Raw genomic sequence first — 22,266 nt, 5'->3', positions numbered from 1 at the left:
TCGAGGTCGGTTTTTGGCACCGTGAAGGATACGAGTCAAGAAGTCGTACTTATGTTATCTATTGACAAGCTACGTCCAACGTGTAAGGAAGTTCGTAATTGAGAACGTATATCCAATAAATCATTCTCCGTCTCGCCCTTATTGTTAAACACACTTAGCTTCCCGATATATTGGTCCCTAGTAGAGCGTTAATGGAAAAACATATTATGAGCTTCAGCACGTGACGTGTATTATAGTTTTCAGATAGACTCGTCTGTTTTAGATTTATTTCAGAACTTTTAGTTATTGTACAAAATTAACATGTAAATACCTACAAACCTACACCTAACACACTAATCTAACCCGGAGGCACCGCATCCATCGCCCTATCCCAAACCATCCTCCCTCCCCCCTCCGCCTCCCAAAACCACGAATAAACCTCCACCGACGCATCCCCCTTACAAACCCCTGACGCCCTGCTCGACCTCCCTACTCCCGTGGCCAAGCTATAGTACTTAATGAGCTGAAGATTGATACGCTCCAATATCATCGACGTCGGCAGCACACAGTACGGACACCGCGGGTTCTCACATCTCCTCGTCGGAGCATAGAAGTCCACCCGCAATCTCTTCAGCCGCTTGTTGCGCAGGTAGTAGGGGAAAGCGCCGGCGATCAAGAAGATCCCTTTGTGGTCAGTGAAATCGCGGATGTCAGGTGAGAGATGTAGTTCCTCTAGCTTTGGGAGGATGGGCAGAGAACATGATAGTGGAAGACTCTTGTTCCCCCGATGGCTTTCCGAGTGCGATCTGTGTTTGTCAGATAAGCGGTCGGGATAGGTAAGGCGAAGATCACTTACAGTATGTAGCGTGCTTTTCGGATTGTGTCGAGGGCGTTGAAACTCATTTTGTCGATGGACCAGGGGGAGTTGAATTCAAATACATAAACTGCGCTCGCGTAGAATAGCTTTAAAGCCTCGAAATATAAATCGTGTCGTCGCCATGCCCGGAGAGCTATGATCAGCGGTGGCATAGTACGCGGGACTGTCATTGCTGCAGTCTGCGGTTCTCGCGTCGTCCATTCTAAATCCGCGAAGTTGAAAATCAGAATACACAGCTCGGGTGGTAGATCGCCTAGTCTAAACCCCTCTGGCTTCTCCCTGGGAGGAATGGGTAACGGAGGAAAGTGGTGGTAGATTCTGCATCGCCGTCGTCGTTGTTTTGGTCGCCGCGTTCGCCATGGTGGGAGGTAGTATCTTGAGTCGATCGGAAGGGTAGATCGAGGGAACGTGGAGATGAGGTGGATTAGGTTGTTGGTCTGAGCGGTTGTGGAGGTTTTTAGGAAGCCGTTGAGAGTTGACAGATGTAGTCTTGAACGGTTAGGGCTTCTGGTTATTTTGATTCGGGGGTTTCTTGTTGGACGTGGGCGTTTTGGCGGAGGACGGATTTTGGCCATTTTTGAGGGAGGTGGTAGAGGGATTATAGCGGTTGAGGTGGAGATATGGCTGTAGTGTTGGAAGTTTGAGATTTAGGAATTTGTGTTTAGTAGTATGGAATCGGGGATTATCTTAAAATATATTCACTAAGTCCAATTCACTATTACCAAGGTTAGTTGGTAATAATCAAAAGTTTCCTACTACCGATTTCACGAATCTAGGTCATCCGGAATTCATTCAACTTCTTATGGAATCCGTAAATTCGAGCCTGATCTCACGGATTTAAGTTCCTCTTAATCTAATTACTTGTAAACGACAACTTGACAACTCATGTTACTAGATAATGTAACAATAAAGTAAGTTAGAAGACTCAAGGTATAACAATTGTATAACAAGTACCTAGTTGTTAGAATGTATTCTTAGCGATTCTCATGGGGATAAAGAGAATTAAGTAATTCAAAAGTTTTGTGCCTAGAACACTACTACTTTTTCACAATACTATGAAACGAGAGATTAACATCTTATACTAATTTCACGAGCCAAAAATTGATCGACTGGCTTGCGGATACTAAGGATTCGACAATTTTTACGACAAATCAGGGATTTGGTGTACAAGATCGTAGCTAACCTAGAATCCTAAACTTGGCATAACAGTTCTAATTAGCATCGACTACAACGTCGATCTATAGCTGTCTCTCGATGGTTTGTTTCTGGAGGTTGATGGTTGTGTCAATGTCTGTGAAGCAGAAATGCGCAATAACACACTGAACATGGTGAAAGAATCCGATAGTCATACCCAACTAGTTGCCAATTTGAGTATTTGAACATCTCAAGGACTTCTGACATTTATTTGCAGCAAGCACCTATTTTTCAATCCAGACTTACACCGCGCCATCTCATCATCAACCCAGCGCCATCCTGGCCTTCTCCCAATCCATTCTCTCCCCCTCCTTCGCAGTCCATATCCACGAATAAACTTCGAGCGTCGAGTTCCCCTCCACGATCCCCGATTTCCTCGTAAAACTCCGCACGCCCTCCGCCAAGCTACATTTCCGAACAAAGCCCACGTGAACATTTTCTAAGTGCTGTCGCGTGGAGATCTTGCAGTACAAACACGTCCTACGAGCACGACATTTCACGGTAGGAAAATACATGTCGACCTGCAGCCGCTTGAGTCGCGTACCAGCCAGGAAGTGGAGGAAGATGTCGGCGGCGAAAAGGTTAGGGTGGTCGGCGTAGTCGCGGGGGTTGGGGGAGATGTGCAATTCTTCGAGCGAGGGGAGGACGGGCGAGCGTCGGGAGCGAGGTTTGCCGGTTCTTGCACTGATTTTGCGGAACCAATTTTGATCTCGAGCTGGTCGATCGATCAGTAAAAAAGGAGGTTCGGTTGTCTCGAGGGTTCGATACGTACATTTTATACCTTGCTTTTCGAATGGAAGACTGCACGTCGTAGCTCACATGAAGCTTATACGGCGAATTACTCTCATAAACATACACCGCACGTTCATAGAAGATCTTGAGTGCCTCAAAATACACATCTCTCTTCCACCACCCCCTCAGCGCCTCGATCAGCGGCGGCATCGTCCGCGCTACCATTGCGAAAGGATGCCTTTTCCTCGTCTTCCATTCGAGATCCGCAAATCCCAATATAATCACGCGTATTTCCGGCGGTAGATCGCCCAGTCTGAATCCACGTTCCATCCTCTTCGTTAGGGGATCTATTATTTCTGGGAAGAATCTTGTGTACGTGCGCCGCCATTCTTTCACTCTCCAGGGCAGGAGGGGGTATGTGAGAGCAACTAAGAAATCTGAGGATTGGTGGCGCGGAGGGGAGGTTGCGATTAGATGGATCAGGTTGTTGATTTGTGTGGACGTTGCTGTTTTGATGAATCCCCTGAAGGTTGTGAGGCAGAGGCTTGGACGTCTGGGGTACTTGGTTATTACTTTCCTTCGATCTATTCGTATGTAAATTTCTCTTCTTCGTTCGGGTCGAAGTTTTGCCATTGTCGACGGACGCGTTGGACGGATTGGGAATGCTTGTTTGGAGCCGTGGTCATGGTGTAGGCTGTTCGAGGTCGGGATTTTATATTTCGATCGATGGTGAATATGTATCCGATCAGGTAAACAGGTCGGCCACAACTTTTCAGTATTCACTCAACTCCTAGTTGAGTCTAGTAGGAATTAGTCCACAGCTGTGCATAGCGCTATTTTCCATAAGCAGTAAAACGAAAGATGGATAGATCAACTCAATTGTCATCACTTGAAAGACATGAGAAACACAATGGGTATCCTTTTTCCAATTCTTCATCTCATCATGAGTTTTCGGCTCTTGTAACACCACGGCCCCTATTTATCTGAACCATCTTATCCTCACCAGCACTGACAATACCAACATCCTTATCCCAGCTGACACCAAATACCTTGATGCCCTCACCACCGACTGGCCGCTTGGCTTGATCTTTCTGACTATCTCTCTCCACAACGTAAACGGCTTCTCCAACCAAGCCATTACCTTCATCTTTCGTCCCCTGTCTTGAGCTTCTCAAATCCCAAACCCTACACGTACCATCATGACTTCCTGATACTAGGCCGTAGTTACTTTCTGGATCAGGTGAAAGGGAGACAATCTTATTTGTATGTCCACGAAGTGTCATGACCTGGGTTGAAGATGCCGATATCCTAGGGTCGAGAAGAGTGATGTGTCGAGCACTTGTTCCAGCTGCTAGTAGTTGTGTTGAAATTCCGGGAAGCGCTGACAGTGAAAGTAACGGATGGGAAGTTGTTCGGGTGTCTACAACCGTCGATGTCGCAAGATCGAATGTACGTATGGTGTGGTCATGTGAAGCTGAGTAACCCACAGTTGCATCTAATGGATTAAATATCACTGCTGATACTGGTGCTGTGTGCGACGATATGAGTGATAGAGGACCTCGCTGAGTGGTAGAAGTGGATGTTGTTAGTTTCCTTCTCTTTGCCGTTGGTCCCGAGTTTAGTAAAGACGTGTTCACAGCAGGCGCCGAAGCCTTTTGTGTCGTCCATAACCCAATCATCCCATCAGTTGATGCTGTCAAGATCCTGCTTGAAGGGCCATGTACGTCGATTGAGTCGATTCCAGCCTTGTGCCCATATAGTTCTAGTGTCGGTTTCAGCTCTCCGGAGAACCCATCCTCTACCTCCGAGTACTTCCATATTCTAACAGTGCGATCCAGTCCAGCAGAAGCAATTTGGGTTGAAGAAATGAACTTCGCTGATTTGATACTCGAGGTATGTCCGCCTGCACTAGATGAAGTTGAAGTCGCAATGACCTGTCCAGATTTATTCCATATCCTCAACAATCCGTCATAAGATCCTGATAGAATTCGTTCTTGGCCTGCAGAGACGGTTTTCCCACTCCACTTCCCCGCCGCAGAGCTTCCCGACAGCACATCTACGCAACTGACCCAATCGTCGTGTTCGAAACTCGCCTCGTATAACGGAGGTATTAAACTTCGCACGTATTGCAGATTCAGCGTCGTTTCTGAGGACAATCCGTTTGCAACCAGGTATTCGTCGATCGTGGTTCTCAGAAAGGTGCCGTTAATGAGAAAGTCGAATGGAATTGGCGCCGATGTGTCCAGCATAGACTCTGAGTTTAGAATCTGAGACAAGCCATATCTTCGAACATCTAGGAAAGGTTAGTAAGTACTAGAATTTCAAGAGGCTTTGCATATATGACATACCTGTTGGTACACGCAGTTGTCTCTTCTCTTCCGGCAATTCAATATCTGGGGAATTGGTACTGAAATATACCTGAACCTGGCCATGGCCGGTCGCTGTCGCAATGGAATCTTCCATGTCGCAGTATTTGTGTGATTATGCGGCAAGTGACCGGCTTGAAAATTCAAACGATGGTGATCCTAAAGCTATCTTGGTTGTCGCAAAGAAATTCGACCAGGAAATAATTTTAGTGGGGCGGAATAATGTTCTTCCGCTTCCGCACTTGTGCTTGAAATCTTCCCCCCTTTTCAAGTCGCATTACACCTTCTTTCTTTCTGAGAATTGAACGCTTTACACTTTCTCGTACCTCACATCAAGAAATCACGCGTCAGATCATAGTAATTTGGAATTGGCTAGCTTATACACTTCGAACATGCTCCGAAGGAAGCTTCCATTCTTCGAAATCAACACTGAACCTGTTCCGACTTGTATTCTCTCCAAGTCCAGGTGCCGAGATAGCTATTGATCGCGGGAAATATGTTTGATAAACTGCTTGCTGTTGGAATGCAATGACTTTAATCTCATGCTCTACCTCTCAGAAGGTAGCGAGCTACACGATTGTTAGCAGAATGACAGCATAGCTCAACAGCCACCAAATTCCAACAGAGCTTTACCCGGTCTAAACTTAGCGTTCATTAAATCAGCTTGGACTACACCTTTGACAGGATATATTGAGCAGAGCTGAAACTATGATCTGACAATTGGAATCAATCTGCCAGTGTTGCTGCTCAGCCACGGCTGACGAGGACCGTTTTACTGAGAGTGATGGAAATTTCCAGCGGACTGCATACAGTGCAGTTCATTTGAAGTTGTGAGAGTAGCTATAGCAGGCGCTCAGTTATGTGTGATAGTGAGTCATGACTCTAATTGTTTCCTTCCAGAACGAAGTGGAGTTGTTTTCAAAGACCCTTTTGGCCCAAAGAAGTTCCTTGTTCCATTCAAGACATAACTAGATTCTATATTTCCCAAAATTCTTTTGTCATTTGTCTTTAGCAAGCCAAATACGAAGCTTAAACGCTCAACTGATGTTGTTGATATGTCGATTCAATCATAATTTGCGGGAATATCGCAGACTTACCTCCAAGTCCTAAAAGTTTCGTAGCAACCAGGTGTTGGTTTCGTCCTTCCTCTCAGAGGCTTAGACTCGCTAAGCAATCCGTCAGCAGCATTGAAGGGTCCTTTTTTGCAGATCATGGGTGTTACCTACTTCAAATGCGGCGACGCAGATTATTACTGGGCGAGGGCTGGGCAAAAGCTTGTTGCAGCCCTACATTTCCGAGTGCGAAGCAGATCAACTCAGATGATTTACTTACAATGTGTCTGACATACGAAGTACTTTTGCCAGGAACCCCCCGTTAGCGATGCACACTCGGAAAGCCAATCTGGAAATGTAGTTTAAATTATGGAATTTGGCAATACTCTTGATCTCATGTGAAGTTCGTTCTTTGCAGTAAACGGTATAGCTCGTCAGAAGAAGAAGGCAGAATTCTGAGGCCTTAAGTACGAGAAGAAAGATGCTTACTTTTACTGTTGTAGATCTTTATCAACTTTGGGCAATTTCACTACCCCGCCACCAACAGTTACCACACTTCGAACCAGCTTACTACGTCACTTCGAGAACTTGAAGACGTCGGCATTCCTTCTGTAGCCATTTATAAATGCGCCAATTCCTGAATAGTCTTGGAAATGATTCATCTCAAAGAAAATGAACAAAACTCTACGTAGCAACCAAATCACTTCCCAACCAAACCCCCTTCAACATGTCAAACCCAACACCAACCCCCCAATCCTCAACCTCCGACCTCAAACCCCTCATCCCCTCCCCAAAATCCCCACCAAAAAAACAATCACTCGGTGAAAAAGTTCTCTCCGCCATGTTCGACGGTCCTCCAGGCACCAAATCCTCGAAGCTAGCGCATGAATTGAAGGATAAATGGGATGAAGACAAGCTTGATATTTCTAGAACGGAAAAAGAGGAGAAAGAACGGCAGGCGAGGATTGCGAAGAGGAATGAGATGGTTAGGGGTGGTGATGGGGCGAGGACCAATGATTTGCAGAAGGGAGGGTGGGGAGGTGCTATGTTGGCGGATGGGAATATTTAGGGGGAGAGGGGAAGTGGGATGGTCTGTTGTTTGGGGTGGGAGTTGATGATATGTGGAGGAGCTTCGGAGCAAGATTATTGTGTATACTTTTCCGAAAAATGTACTCACGGTCAGATGTGACTTAGCTGTTTTAGAACCCAACAGCTGTTTTAGAACTCAACACCTCTGAATAATTTCTCTTCAACTTGTGTACAAGTTCCGCTTAATACATTTCTTCTTGATGAAAGAGTTAATCAACCTCTGTATTGATAGCTTTCACAAATGCCGATCAGATAACATATACTTTTGAAGTCCGTCTCTTCATCGCGATGTTTTGCGGCAACTCGGCCCCCCGTATTGCTCAAAATATGATATAACTACTGATGTAAGCCGCAAAGACGTAATGAAACTTTCTGATATGTCGTTGCTTCTAGTGCATGTATCTATTATGCAATTTCTAACTCATCCATTCTTCTCCTAGAGAATCGCAGAAAGCACAACGTCTTGCGTGACTTGATTTGTATATTAGGTAGATTTGTGGATTATGGAACACTTTTCTTACATTAAACTTTGATTAAAAAATCATCTTGTAGGAAAACTTTAAAATAGAGTACTAGTCTTCTTTAAACACGTTTCTTAAAACTTTAATTAAGAAATCATCTTGTAGCAAAGGTTTAAAGTAGAGAGTACTAGTCGTCTATGAATGAAAAGATTGACAAGTCGATTTAAGTATAAAAAAGAGGTATATTGTAGATATTTCCAGTACATCTGAATGAAAACACAACGCTCAAAATTGAGAAAAGCATAGACTAGGGCAGCTTTTTGACACGACAAAGACACAGTTTAACAATTGCTTGCGTGTATTTGATTGCAAAAGTTCTATGCTTCTCAAGACTTGAATGGTTTAACTGTAGTTCTAGTCGTAAAAACGAGTACATTAAACTGATTACTATGAGAGTGTATTATGTCGCATTTATGGCATATCAAAGCTGTCTATCACCTTCGCCTTGTCATAAGCTTCAACGTAAACTTCAATGGGATGAATTTCTTGAAGTTCATCAGAAAATAACTGCAATCTGGTTTACAAATCTTCGAATTGAATGCTTATTGATCCTTGAGTAGTCAAAACATTGACCACGCTAAACTCATGTACAGCCTGCTGACTAGTCATTACCTAATAAGCCTCTCCTGATCCCCGACTACATCACCATTCAATCTCTCAACATATATGGCAAACTCAGTGGCTTCTCACCACACCTCGCATTATTGAACTTCTCGTTCCATTTATCCGCTACTATTGTGTACGCTTCTGTCTTCAACGGAAGCGAGCTCACTGCTTTCGCTCGCTCTCTTGCGCTTTTCTAAAGTAACTGCTCGCTCCTTTGCCAGGATAGTTTCACACTCGGTGATTGCATCGAAGTCGGGGCTGGCTGGATCGTAAAGCTTTTCTGAGTTTATTTTCGATAGCCCACTGGATGGCTGAGAACCTTGGTCCGCAGAGACTACTCTCTTTATAGGTCGAGAGACCCACGGCCCATCATAAACGGGCTTTTGAGTATTCTGATAATTTGAGTGCGTAGCTTCAGGTTCAGCTTTTGAGTTTTCTGCATCTCGAGCCTGGGCAGCGATCTCAGCGTTCAATCTATCGACCGATGCCTTCACTTGTTCTACCAAATGTGGGGTAGATTTCCCAGGAGCTTCGTCCTCGTTAAGAATGCTATCGTTAGGATTGGAAGGTGGTGAGCTGTTCGAAAGACCATCAAGTACGCCCGCCATCTTGTTCAATGAGGAAGTTATGAGATAACGATGGCCACGATAGATTTTAGGTGAGTATACACAATTAATTACGAAGAAAAGGAATATCTCCAGGGGTCTTTTACGATAGATCGTTTCGGTAATCAGAGATCTTTGGTATGAAGCTGGAGCTTGATGTTGCTAAATGAGTATGACGTTGCCTCAACGATAGCCGAAGTTGGTGAACCAGTGATATTTCACACCCTCATTAATTTCTCCACATGCTCCTATTTCCTACATAATGTCCAATTGGACGAGCCTGGAGACCTCTCGGCCAGATATGATGAAGTTTTACTACGGCTCGGGTGCTAAAATAGACTTGTACATCCCTCATGTCTGTAATCTAGTAAAGCCCTTTTAACGTTCCTACAATGCAGCAAACGTATAGCGTATCACTATAGCGTATCACTAGTTAGCTCATATTTGTTTGGAAGTTTTGGATGACAATAATGCGATGAAATGATGACAGAGGGTTGTGATATCTAATGCGCTTTACCTCGTCAAAACAACAGTTTTCAGGTTGAGAGGCGAGATTATGTCACCATAAGGTACAACATCCGGTGTGCTGAAGGATTATAGGTGAGATCTACGAGCTGGCAAGGTATACTAAACGGCTCAGCTCCAGTTGTTTGAAGTTGGTGATAGAGCTAGCATTCGCACGTACATTTGATGTGACAATGCGTCATCTATGTTGTTTCCAATAGCAAGAACGTCACAACGAATGTCTATTCGATTTTTCATCTTTCTTGGTGACTTTTGCATTACCGCCTCATAACTTTTAGGCAGTAGGGCCGAATAGTCTTTCTGTGCCCCACGAAGAGTTTGTAATCCTAGACATGGCTCGACAATGATCTTGAGGTGATGACCCATCAGCTTCCACCCGGAAATAGACCACCAGGAAAGGCAAACAAAATACACTGCCTGTCTTAAAAGAGTGTTGCTCTTAGTAATTCAACCTTTCAGATATACGTTCTATCGGAAGAGATGGATGGTATGGGTAAGATAATGGCGCTGTTGGAAATCTTACGAGCAATCCGTTAATATGTCACCCAATGCGTAACAAACCCGAATATTGTTCCGCTCCAAATTTTATAATCCTCAAGATACCGAAGCTACGTATGCTAAATTCCTTCTCTTTCCGATCCTTGCGCGAGGCTGAGTCTTCCAGGAACGTATCTTGTCGCCAAGGATATTGCATCTCGGGTCCCATGAGCTTATTTGAGAGTGTCAAAATAATACCCTGTATGAATGTAGCTCGTATATAACTTTCGGATCTTAAGCTAAAGAGACATCCTCGAGACTCTAAGTGAGAAGGGGAAAGGATTACATCGTAATAACGAGGTGGAAGCTGGTCGAAAGATATTCTGCGATGCGCCTGACACAACAATCTGGCAAGCTTCCCACGCTCCTTAGAGTTGCTAGTTACTTCCGGAAATATATATCTGGCTCAACCGACATGGCTGGTCTCTGAAGCCAGTCTTTGATGGAAGATCTTCTGTGGATTCGTGACAGCCGTGATGGCACCGTATATTCAAGCCCAAAGAATATTCGGCACTGACTTGGTCTTGGGCTGCGGTCGAATGACGTATCGCGTATTCCACTTCATTGTATTATTGCTCGCCAGAAGTAAGAATTCTTACCCGATATATACAGCTTGTATCGCACGAGCAAAAGGTCGTTGACATAGCCAAGCTAAACGAGATCAAAGTCAAGGGCCCAGTCTTACAAGGATGTTTTTCCTGGAGAAGGAATCGGTCGAATCAAACTGTGCACAAGGTGCACTTGTCCCAAGGAGCATTGACTGAATTAGTCTATGACCCTGAAGACACCAAATCTCAGTGTTACGGCCAATGCAACCTAGAATTGGATATGTTGATGATAGCCACGAGAACCTAGACTCAGGCCGTATTGATGTTACTTTCCTGAGGCTGACTCGACTGCGTAGGCGTCCTTAAAAGCGGCTCACAGTGAGTGGGGTTATCATGGTACTGCAACGGCTAACATAATCATTAGTCTACGAGCGACTTGGTATGGCTGTCACAAGGAAATCTGCCTGGCGATACAAGACACCCGATGGATTTAGGGCCAAAAACGAGATGGAGTTGTGGGATAACCTCAAGAGTCCATTCGATACACACGGCGATCACGAGAGGTTTACTGTCGTGTGAAATACGATGGAGATATTATTCAAGGCGATCAACATACATTTGAATGTTTCTTCTCTTAAAGGTGCCGTACGCACAGGGACGTTTCGTGGATAATATTTATAATCCAAAAACCAGCTTTGCGCCGGAAGGTCTCGGGTAGGAACTAGAAGGTAAAGGTAAGGGAACACTAATGCTGGTAGCGAGACTTAATGTAACAGCTCCGCACAGCAGAAACTTCAGGTTGATGCCTTTTAACATTGTTAGGCTCCGAAAATTGTAGGGTCAAACTGGGCAATAGTCGTGGAACTGTTATGTTGGCGCACAAGTACTTCTCAAAGAATAAGACCCTATTGTGGAATACGACATATCTTAGCATTTTCGTCTCGATCCAAGACATTCAGTGTGGCAAATGAAACGAATTTCACCCATTCGACAAGCAGAACATTCAAGAATGAAACCAACTCACGTCAATCGAAGTAACTCGAAACCTGATGCCAGCACAAGCTCTTTTATTTGACGTGTATGTCGAGGATAACAAGAGTTCTTGACTTTCAGCGAGAATAATAGGTAGGGAGGCGCTATTGTTAATCCAGAGGATAGGGTTATTCGTCACAATCGCGGATATAGTATAGTAAATATTAGCCAAATTTTTGAACTCTTGGCTTTCAGATATGCTTTCTTAGAAACGTATTAGTTACTATGGTAGTATAGAGCCACGAGATAAGTCGCTTTATTTTCCATAGCATTTATATGTTCGTCGGTCTTTTGAATAAAAGATATGTGATTCGCGGACCTCGCTTGAGCCCCTGACTATGAAATGACAAGTCCAAACACTTCACAAGATGTGCCTTGATGGTGCAAATGGATTTGTCAATGTTAATAATCTCAACTCATTGTGTCGAGATGTAAATTTGGGATGAGGTGTTCTATTAGGAAATGATGAGTGGAAGGAAACAAAATCTGGATTGGGCAGGGTACGGGCTAATTAATGGGTGATGATGACTTTCCCCTGTTGATCACTAGGATGAATGCAATGAATACTGAATTTAATCGTGGATTTAAAAATACTTCAGCACAGTGGTATTTCGAGATATTTCCAATTTGGGATTTCTTTGCATTACACATACAACATCCACCCTCTCTATCACACATTCCACTCAATGGTCAAATAACTGCTCTAGATCATTTGGACAAGCTCTGCGTCCATGCATTAACTTTCCTTTTACGGCGCTTAAAGCTAAAGACGTTAAATACTATAATTTTTTTCCTATTAGATGATAAATGTTAGTGAGGTTATAGTTATTCTTACTGGGAGAATAAAAAAGGTCCTTGACGTAATGTAAATCACAATAGTATAGCTGAGTATAAAACTCGGGTCTTAGGCAGAGAGTGTGCTAAGACGACGTAAAAGGAAATTTAATATGCCCGCATAGACTAAGGGAACGGCCACCGTCAGCTCTCTTGTTGGATGCAATTGGTTGATGTTCTTAGATTGCATGGTTTTTAGCGGTCAGCACATACAGCCTTAATAGGCGGAAAGAAAGCCGATTGGTTCGGCGTGAGTCTCAAGCTGTGTGACACTTAATATGTGCGATTCTTCATCGGCGTATGAACGTATTTGGCAAGTGCCGATACCAAGCGAGGGGAGGGGTTGAAGCATGTTACAGTAGCGACAGGATGTCCACGGGTAAGGCTGTTACCCCAACATGGTTCCCACCGAAGTGTTGACTCTCTCAAGTGATTGTATTCGCGTAACGTTGCCGCCATTGCTCTAGCCATCATCCCATACTCTAGGACTATCAGAAAACTTTTTTGCCTACAGTGGCTTTGCACTTCAAGTGTGGTTTTGATAGATTTAGAATGTCGTATTTTTAGACGTTTGACTATGTTACTTCCCAGGATCAGACTGCGGAGTATGTTCTGCCATTGCATGTGCATTCACACTATCACGACAGCCGGACAAGTTAGGTGCTGTTCGGGACCGATTCTAGAAAACAAGTACTTGGTTTCATTCAAATTGATTGCTGAGATTATTTTTGTCTCGCGGTCTGCATGCACTGCCTCTCGGGTGATACTCTGCTAATCAAAAAATGTTTCAAAAGTAGTCGCACAAGCTTTTTTAAGATCTGCGGTCTTGGTAGTCAGTCGCGTTGAAATGTCATATGGTACGTTATAGAACCTACATTCCATGTGTCGCTTAGCCTTCCAGGGCTCATCAAAATTCTGTATACTTTCTTTCAACGTCGTACATTATAGAATCTTTTTCTCGAGACCACTTTTTCATTCATCCTCTGTCCTCGATACAATTTCGTACCGAAATCCCCGCCAAACCGCTTCTCAAGGACAGAACTATGAATCAGCCTTATCCTGATTATTTTCCTGATCGATTTCCTTCCTCTCCAACCGTATTGACGGGTCTGTGGGAGAAATATAGTGAAACAAGACCTGGACGTTGGGTTTGGACCCTTCGTAATAGTGATGCAATTATTGTCCTAGGTTGTTTTACCGTTTTGGTTGCCTTCTCGCAATCCAGATCATGGACTATCTTACGCTATCTAATTCTTCTAAGAAAAAGATCGGTGAGGCTTGACGACAATGGCGTCAGTGACGACGCACTCGAAGATATCTCCCAAGGAAGAGCGATTACAGATGTTCTACCTTTTGTCGAGTATCATACTCATAGACTTCGAACCCGAATCATCGAAACATGTACATCGCGAATCTCCCAGGAGCGGCATAGCAGACCTGGCACTCCTGATTGCTCAGTAATATCACCACTTTTCGGGATCGTCGCTTTCTTGAACATAGCTCTGTTTATATTTTTAAGCGTTGCCATGCCTGTACTTCTTTCGCAAGGTGCAACTGGATCAGCTCTTGTGAGATCTAAAATGGCGGACACATGTATATATCCGCTATCTGACAATATATCCGATGCAGATTCTGTATACAGTCATTATCTAAGTCTGAGGACCGCAACAGAGCGAGACTTGAAAAGCTGTCCTATAGCATACTTTGGATGCGAACAGCAGTATCACCTCCCAAAACGACAAATTGTCGCTAACAATCTTCAGACATGTATGTTCGCGGAACACACATGTCATAACAATACTTTGGCATACGAAATATCACATAGGGGTATTACGCCAAACGAGATGAGAGTCAATTCAAGATCAAGAATTACGATCAACCATCGGCTTACCTGCGCTCCTATTTTCCTTGACACATTCCTTCACTTGAAAAATGGCTCTGGAAGCGAAACAGTGATTTCTGTTGCCGTTAGAGATAGATTTTTCGAAGTTGCCGACCGGAAGCTGGGAATAACGTTACGTACAATAAACAACCCTAACCTTACCACGAATGAAGACCTTAGCACACGCATGCGCGGAGAACGATGGCCATACGACCTCACCATACTACCACAATTTTCTGCGCTTGATACGTTTACTGGTAGAGGACCACCGGGAGGACCTAACCTTACTACATTCGGTGCATACCCCACAGAGGAGGTTGTTGACGAGAAATTACAAAGCCTAAAGGGAAAGATATTTCTAGCAGTCCATCGAGCCGGTCCCGCAGTATATACTTATACAAACGATGATCCACTGTTCTCCTCTCACGTCCCACACAAAATTCTTTTGGGACCTACGTACTATCTCCCCGACCAAGAAGCAACCGCACTTGGCTGTCTGGAGAGTTTTCAATACTGCGTAGCAGCATCGCATTTCTGTACATCCTGGGGAACACTATCAGAAAGGCTTGATGAAGTTGAGGAGGAGCTGAAAAAGGAGCAAGACATAAGCACTATCGAGGACGTTTGGGTTTCCAGAATGCTCACAGAAGAGTTATCAGTCCATGAATACTTTCTACAGCGAACCCCTTGGATGTTTCATAATAAGAATGTTCCCTTCACATTGCCTGATCCATTGGAGGTAAAGTGGGAAGGACATCCGATGGGTCAGACCTTGACTACAGATTGGAGAGGAGAAGTCAAAGAATGGCTCTTAAAAGGGATTGAAAAGACGATGTTACAGGTCCAACATGGAGCACTTATCGACATCAAACGGAAATATTATAACGCTCCCTTTTACCAAAACACCTTGGCGGGACATGAAACACTTTGTGACCGGGTACTCTTTGCTCATATGAGTTATACCAATATTCACTTTGTAGGCTTTATTACGACTACAGTATTGCTGGCTATCCTGTGTATTTCCAGCTACTTTGTTAAGTGGATTGAGAACTGGATTAAAATAGTCAGCAGGTGTTCTATCAAGGCCACAGCTAACTTTTCACAAGCGATTATCAGGGGGTCGAAAACTCTCTTAGTGATGTGGAGAGAACTATTATGGCCCCGAAAGCTAGTATTTCTTGAATGGCCTGTTATGATTGGGATGGGGTTCTTGGGGAGAGGGCGTCGTTTTCTCTTTGATGATATAGAATCTGATTCAGGTAACATTCATTTGGCAGATACGAGTCGAAGCTAGGGTTAGGGGATGATTCACTGGGGGAAGACGAAATATCTTCTTATTGCCGGGGTAATAGCACGTTGTTGTCAGATACATTTGTAAAGTATCTGTACGTAAGAGTACTTGTGTCCTGAAATGTCATTTCAGTACCAGGATAGAATACATGAATGTCATATTTATTAAAAGTAGAAAAGAATAAGTAATCATTGACGTATTTCTTTCTTTGGATAATCCTTGTTTGTTGTGTCCTCTTTGTTTTACTCTCGAGTCTCGGCAATCTACGATATGTTGTCTTTTACGAAAACGAGTTGCAATCCTACTTCAAGACTCGTCGCTCGAGAGTAGTTAGTTTATCTAGACCTCGAATAGAAAGGTTAGGAGGACTTTGTCTCCCATGGACGAGCTTGTACAAAAGTATTATCTTTTTTCTTTTTGTAAAAAATCGTATAAGAAAGTTTGATTTACGTAATGTATAGCATATTATATAATTAAGCGTTATATTTAGTTTTCTATATTATCAAACCCTTTTTACTTCTTAGGCTTCGGGTTAGAAATTCCCTTGTCTTTTATCTTCTTAAAACATTAACACTCAGTTTTTTTTGAAATACCATGCCATTCCCAGAAGTGGTAACTATTGAACAATCTTCTTATCACGTGAACAAAGCAACCTCCTGCCAAGTCTTCGGGATATCTTCCCGCATCTGCCTTCCTCTTTCATCATCGGAATCCCAAAGTTCTTCGGCACAGCCGCAAATTCAAGACTGTGACTTTATCTGACCAATCTCTCCAACACGAAATCGCAATGTTTCCTTTCGACGACAATCACGATCTTCCTCTCAAGCTTTGAACCTGCTCGGTCCGTTTGCAGCAGTACGACTGAAACCGAAGCAGAGATATGAGCAACATGTCTTTGGCAGCCAAAAAACAGCCCAAGGCCGGGCAGAATCGTGACAAACATTCTAGCGTGCCTGGACGAGACTATCTTACCTCTCTCCCACTTGAAATTCAAGTCATCATTTACAAATATGTGCTTTACAGCTCCTGGTCCCGCTTTTCGACAATCCATATCCTCAGACCAAAGCACGTCTCATATGACTCCAAAGGGAAGTCTCAAAGGGATCGGCTCTCCATGTCTCCATGTAGTGTCTCAAGTCACGATGTATCAACACAAAGTGCAACAGCAATCTGGCAACAACATATGAGGAACTGTACCTACTACGGGCTTGGGCTCCCTTATCTTAAGACTGGTGATACTCTTCGTACTTACAGGAGACGACTCCTGCACACTTGTAAAATAATGTAAGCGATTTGAAAGATGTACTGATCTTTTGCTGACTCACAGGATCAGATACGCAATCTCTGTGGAATTGGCGCATTCATATTTCACCTTTAACATTCTTAATTTTGGAACGGCATACCTTTTCTTGACACGCACCCCAAAAAGTATGCTCAACATGCTGAAGAGGTTGAATCTAAACTGGGTGGTTGTCTGGCCATTACGCTCATCTAGAATACAGCCTTCCAAGAAAACCTTTAAGCTCACCGAGAAGTCTTCTACGCTCGAAGACAATTGGGGCGAAATTTGTTCCGTTCTCGAATGCATGCAAGGGTTAACAGAGTTGAAGATATGGTTGTCTTATTCACCTTCCAAGATTATGGAAGAAGCCCTTCTTAGTCCGCTAGCAAATATCACAGTGGATGGTGTCTTCGTTTTAGAGCTGCCTCATGTCCCGGAGAGACAAGCTTGGCCAGAAATGGCGGTCGAGAGACCAGGCGTTTCGTACACGATGGTGCGAAGATCCCATGCGGAAGAAGAACTTATCGCTGATGTATACGTCTCTGGTGGTGGCCCGGCATTCATTGAGCATCGATTTGTTAGGGAACCTGATATTACCATTCTCAAGTGCATTCTGGGGTTGCCTTGGCTACTCATAAAATGCGGCGTCGATTACGTTGCGGAATTAGCTCGACGTCGAAACCGAGGGCAATAATTACCAGAATCTGCGAATGGTGCGTTCCGAACATTTTCCAACTTGAATTTCGGTCCGAGTAAGAGCTACGCGGCCGAGATGATTAGATCGTGACCATCGACACAATTGGCACGACTGTAATCAAAACCTCAAAATCTCGGGGTCAAGGACAGTTGCAAGCGGCTCTGAGACAATGGGGAATTCTCACGCTTTTTCTAATGCGAAAGAAAGCAGTGTAGTGCGATGGACTAGAGATCTGGCGTTGCATCAACCGCTGATGAAGATATGATGCTATGATATACAGAACTGCGAGCAAGCCCGGACATCATCATAGAACCACGTCGAATACCGCGAAGACGGTACCCATGTTTTTCTGCCAAGAAAGACGTGTTATTCGTATGTCTTATTACCACCAGCAGGTGATACAAATCAGACAATCCCGAAGCACAGAAGAAGGTTAGGTCACCTTGATTGAACTTTTGAAGAACACCAACTCAAGTGTTGATTCAGGACAACTCGAGTCTCAACATCTGCCTTTTCCTCTAATCGGCGGACTTTGTGGATCTTTTCTGCAAGACAAACGCGCTTGCTTCCTCAAACCCACTGTGGGCTTATGATTTTGTGTCGCTTGGTCTAGATTCGAAATATATCCTTCCAAGACTCCAAAATGGACCCCGTTTTAATTGTCAACTGCCACGCCATGGAATATTGAAACTTTTCAGGTGTCGCTGCCACGAGTCGACGTTCGAGCACTACCCGATTGTCACTATCATCTCTTGGCTAAACATTCCAAGCAATTACCAAGCATAGCACAAAGTCAATTGTCCGGTCACCCCACATATACCACCTCAGAAGCGCACCTACGAGTAGATCTCCCCCCTTCCCGTCGCTAAGCGAGGACTACAATAACTTCATCGTTACTGTATTGCATCACGTACAACAAGTTTATACCTAGTGTTGTGCATATTTGGTACAATAACCCGATGCATGGCTTATGTCGCCTACAAATTTCCTTGAAATCGTCCACTGAAAGGGACACACAAAGTGGAAGTTTACTGCCACTTGCATACTGTTCTTTCTAGTCAACCTTCTGGAACAAATCAAAGAGCTGAAATGAAACCGCTGGATCCATCATCGCGACGGAGGCCGCCAATAACTGCCTATACTAATGACAATGTGGAGGTCTTAGCTTAATGTCTGTGCGATGGATGAACTAGGCCGTGGCCCTGCAGCTGCATCAAGCACCCCCCATCCCCATCAGAGCGACCAACCTCGAACGAAGCTGCAATTCAGCAGCTCGTCAAAATCCAGTTATTTTTTGCACGCCAATCACGGAAGTAGGAGATGCTTCGAAATACAATGTCATCTGACAAGGTGCATGATTCCCGCTGCAAGCTTCCAATAAAGAAGGAACTCCTCCCTAGCTAGCCTCTAAAAGGGATCGACCTTACTCACCGACCTTTGGTAGTACAGTAGTCCGCATGTTGCTGCGGTACAGTCTTCAAGTCAACGACATATCACAAACGATCTTTGCCATCTTGATCTTTTCTGTTGCAAGCATCTAGTTTCGCCAACGAGATGAGCGGGATTCACGCACGTTCTCTTGGCTCAAACAAGATCTTCTGCCAGAGAGGTTTTAGTCGCCTTGACTGCCGTGACTCGGCATATGGACCGAAGTTTCCGCATCTACTTGGCTTCTTGGCTGAGAAGGGATCTGCTAGATCGCAGTATCAAAATGTGTCGAAAGCGTCCAAGTTCTGGTAACAATTGGAGGCGGGGTGCGGGTTGACGCGTAGGCTGCACTGTGTCGATTACTCTTGGCCGGGCGTGCATGTTAATCTTTTGCGGGCGCACTGAGGTGGCGCTGTAGCAGGTCACTCAACACCAAGAGTTTGTGAACGTGTGGGTGGTTTGGTGGGTGGGGGTTGTCCACAACGAGATGCAGTGACTGCAACTGCAGATGCGCATCCTTTGGGGATAAATAGATTCAGAGGAACCCTTCCACTCTTCATTCTTCTCATCATCACTCCAGCACAATCAACAATCAGCACTATCAAAAGTCAATTACCTATCAATCCTTCCAAAAATCTTCCACTCAAAAAACTACCGATCAAAATGTCTTCCCAGCAAGAATTCCAAGCCCCAAGATTGAGTAATTTTTCACATATCAATTTCATTCTACTATTACATACTAATTCATCAACAGACCGCTCCTCCACCACTTCCTCAGTCACCTCCGGCTACAGCAGCGACGGATGGCTCGAACTCACTCACACTCCACGTGATGATGCCTCCTCCATCTCCTCCACCTCTACCGGATTCCTCCCTCTGACCGCCGCTGTCTCCAGACCAGCAGGCAATGTCCAACCAAACGTCACCGACGAAGAGCGCCGCCTCTTCCTCCTCAGAGCGCGCAACAACTAAGAATCTGGCATGCTCTTTCAATCAGCCGGTCTGGACATCAACATGGAGTTTTAGCGACATAGCACGTTTGGGTGATGGAGTTTGATGTGTTGAGGAACTGTTTACGGATGGTCTATCTGGGTGGCACTTTTGGATGGGAATACTTCTATTGGCGTTTGATCACGAGGGGATGGGCTCGGAGATCTCGGGAGATGTGTTTGTGTGTCTGGCTGCATCTCATCTGCGGGGCAGCATGATTTGTAGGAGGATTATTAATGAAAACGTATACAAACTTCTGTTCGTCATATATCGCACTTTTGTGAGATTGATGCGATGACATGATTCCATTTCTGATCTTGCATCTAGGAGACAGTTGAGTTGACTGGACGACATTACGTGGGGTTAGTCACCTGTGAGTGTCGGCCCATTCAACATCGCGACGTGATAACATCTGCTCAGATTGCCTGATGTTTATCATAACACATCACAGTATCCGCCTCAAAAAGGCTCATCCAACAATTTTCAGCTAGAAAACATGTTTCCTGCGAAACCACGTTGACCCATGATCATCGTCATTCCAACTGCGTGGGGGTACACTTTACAAACCTTCCCGCCACCACAGACTCAAAAGCCTTCTCACCAATGTCACCTATGGAGAGGTCAAGTGAGCGCATAAAACAAAATAGACAAAGGGACCTCACGATCTACAGATGAATGTACGCATATCACTACTGAGAAAACAATGAAGGATATCCTTGTTAGCTGGATCAATGCAGGGTCAGAGATTGGGTAGAGTACCATACATGCGCCATCTACATGAACGCTAATATTTGAGCTTTTCCTTTATAGGAGTAATCTCTTAGATTTTTGCATAACAGCCTGGAACTGTGTTGTGCAACCAGGCGTTTATTGTTGACAATGAACAGAGCGAGTAGTCGTTTGGGGTTTGAGTTGTGGTGGTTTGCTTGAATGGTGAAGTCACTACTGGGATTCGGGCCAACAGTACTTCGACTGAAATCAAGGATAGTTGGTAAGTTGGAATCACTTCTTGGTGTCAAGTGTTGAGTAATATGAGAATTATTTCTTTGTGTCATATGTTAAAGCGTCATCGTTCACATATCATTGGAGCTTTATCATATGATTCTTTCGGAGGTTGTTTGCAAGCTGACTGGTTTAGGGGGAGACTTCGTACAAACCGTCATGACAGATTCGTAAGAAGATTATTCATTTCGCACGACTTGATAGACTCAAAGGAGATATTCAAATATCAGATGCCAAGTAAGTAACAGAGGAGACTCTTATTTATTCGTTTAAAACCCTGGGCTTGAGTCGTCCATCTTATATAGCCATTCAGATACTGACATGTAAATAAGTGAAGTTATATCAAAATACCTAAAAACGTTGAATCATTTTGCCCGGTCTGTAAAAGCAGTGCCTGTTGATAAATCAGCTGCCATCATTCCCTGCAGCTCATTTGACCCGACACGGCAGTCGATCCTGGTGATAGGATGTACAGCCTACTGTGTCTGACTAGCTACTACGGCATTGAAAAGCTTCGTTTCCTTCTCCTCCAATACGCTCTCTGGCCATGCCTTATCCTTCGCAGCTTGTTTGGCCATAGATCTGCGCAACTCTGCGGCTACTAACTTGCGTTTGTGCGTTACTAGTTGCTCGCGTACTGGCTCCAATTGAAGTAGCAGATATTGTCGCACGATGCCAACAGGTGTATTTAAGATCTCTTCGACTTTGTCGTCGTAGAATTTCTCGAAAGATTCTAGATCATTCCTCCATTCGTTGAGATAAAGTTCAGTCTTGTCCAGTACGGTCGGCCCTTTGAAGCAGCCGACTACAGCTACATCAATCCATAATTCAATTATGCCACCAGCACCTAGAAAAGCAGTGTACCACTGGTCGAAGAAAACTTTGCATATGTGCAAAGAGATTGTGTCAGCAAACAGTGCAGGCGCCACATCAGGATAAATTTTGCCCTGAGAAAATTGGCACATCTCTTCCCGTACTTGGGGCATGATTGCAGCAAGAACTTCCTGGAGTGAGAAGAGAATTCGTGTTTGAATTTCTTGGGAGCTGTTTAGCAAGAGGTCATTCTTCATATCCTCTGGTGATCGATCTTTGCCGTTGAATAACACAATCTCCTTCTTGGCCTGCGTAATGGACAATTCACGGAGAGCAACAAACCTTCCTGCCCTGTACTCAGACATAGTCTTTGTGTTGATACAG

General features: G+C 44.3%; 9 protein-coding genes across 9 annotated transcripts; 4 read left to right on the top strand and 5 right to left on the bottom strand.

Annotated features, from left to right (window-relative positions):
• Window positions 1-566: 566 nt before the first annotated feature.
• On the bottom strand, window positions 567-1,431 carry GLAREA_05862 (uncharacterized protein; the record flags this gene model as incomplete). Its single annotated transcript, XM_008081276.1, has 2 exons — window positions 567-663; window positions 836-1,431. 2 exons carry the CDS (start codon window positions 1,429-1,431, stop codon window positions 567-569), a joined length of 693 nt encoding a protein of 230 aa, XP_008079467.1.
• Window positions 1,432-2,313: 882 nt separating this feature from the next.
• On the bottom strand, window positions 2,314-3,112 carry GLAREA_05861 (uncharacterized protein; the record flags this gene model as incomplete). The annotated part of the gene is made up of 3 exons (XM_008081275.1): window positions 2,314-2,765; window positions 2,823-2,851; window positions 2,907-3,112. 3 exons carry the CDS (start codon window positions 3,110-3,112, stop codon window positions 2,314-2,316), a joined length of 687 nt encoding a protein of 228 aa, XP_008079466.1.
• Window positions 3,113-3,723: 611 nt separating this feature from the next.
• GLAREA_05860 (WD40 repeat-like protein) lies at window positions 3,724-5,245 on the bottom strand (the record flags this gene model as incomplete). The annotated part of the gene is made up of 2 exons (XM_008081274.1): window positions 3,724-5,075; window positions 5,131-5,245. The coding sequence occupies 2 exons, from the start codon at window positions 5,243-5,245 to the stop codon at window positions 3,724-3,726; spliced, it is 1,467 nt and encodes a 488-aa protein (XP_008079465.1).
• A 1,682-nt stretch (window positions 5,246-6,927) lies between these two features.
• Window positions 6,928-7,269, top strand: GLAREA_05859 (uncharacterized protein; the record flags this gene model as incomplete). Its single annotated transcript, XM_008081273.1, has 1 exon — window positions 6,928-7,269. One exon carries the CDS (start codon window positions 6,928-6,930, stop codon window positions 7,267-7,269), a length of 342 nt encoding a protein of 113 aa, XP_008079464.1.
• Window positions 7,270-8,532: 1,263 nt separating this feature from the next.
• GLAREA_05858 (uncharacterized protein) lies at window positions 8,533-9,024 on the bottom strand (the record flags this gene model as incomplete). The annotated part of the gene is made up of 1 exon (XM_008081272.1): window positions 8,533-9,024. One exon carries the CDS (start codon window positions 9,022-9,024, stop codon window positions 8,533-8,535), a length of 492 nt encoding a protein of 163 aa, XP_008079463.1.
• A 4,516-nt stretch (window positions 9,025-13,540) lies between these two features.
• On the top strand, window positions 13,541-15,561 carry GLAREA_05857 (uncharacterized protein; the record flags this gene model as incomplete). The annotated part of the gene is made up of 3 exons (XM_008081271.1): window positions 13,541-14,065; window positions 14,261-15,355; window positions 15,496-15,561. The coding sequence occupies 3 exons, from the start codon at window positions 13,541-13,543 to the stop codon at window positions 15,559-15,561; spliced, it is 1,686 nt and encodes a 561-aa protein (XP_008079462.1).
• Window positions 15,562-16,559: 998 nt separating this feature from the next.
• On the top strand, window positions 16,560-17,646 carry GLAREA_05856 (uncharacterized protein; the record flags this gene model as incomplete). The annotated part of the gene is made up of 2 exons (XM_008081270.1): window positions 16,560-16,954; window positions 17,004-17,646. 2 exons carry the CDS (start codon window positions 16,560-16,562, stop codon window positions 17,644-17,646), a joined length of 1,038 nt encoding a protein of 345 aa, XP_008079461.1.
• A 2,094-nt stretch (window positions 17,647-19,740) lies between these two features.
• Window positions 19,741-20,049, top strand: GLAREA_05855 (uncharacterized protein; the record flags this gene model as incomplete). The annotated part of the gene is made up of 2 exons (XM_008081269.1): window positions 19,741-19,777; window positions 19,832-20,049. The coding sequence occupies 2 exons, from the start codon at window positions 19,741-19,743 to the stop codon at window positions 20,047-20,049; spliced, it is 255 nt and encodes an 84-aa protein (XP_008079460.1).
• A 1,496-nt stretch (window positions 20,050-21,545) lies between these two features.
• On the bottom strand, window positions 21,546-22,247 carry GLAREA_05854 (uncharacterized protein; the record flags this gene model as incomplete). Its single annotated transcript, XM_008081268.1, has 1 exon — window positions 21,546-22,247. One exon carries the CDS (start codon window positions 22,245-22,247, stop codon window positions 21,546-21,548), a length of 702 nt encoding a protein of 233 aa, XP_008079459.1.
• Between the last annotated feature and the right edge of the window lie 19 nt (window positions 22,248-22,266).

The sequence above is a fragment of the Glarea lozoyensis genome, assembly GCF_000409485.1.
Source record: "Glarea lozoyensis ATCC 20868 chromosome Unknown GLAREA15, whole genome shotgun sequence".
In the NCBI taxonomy this organism is placed as follows: Eukaryota; Fungi; Ascomycota; class Leotiomycetes; order Helotiales; family Helotiaceae; genus Glarea; species Glarea lozoyensis.
The sequence above is the reverse complement of the archived record's forward strand: the minus strand, read 5'-3'. Positions and strand labels throughout refer to the sequence as shown.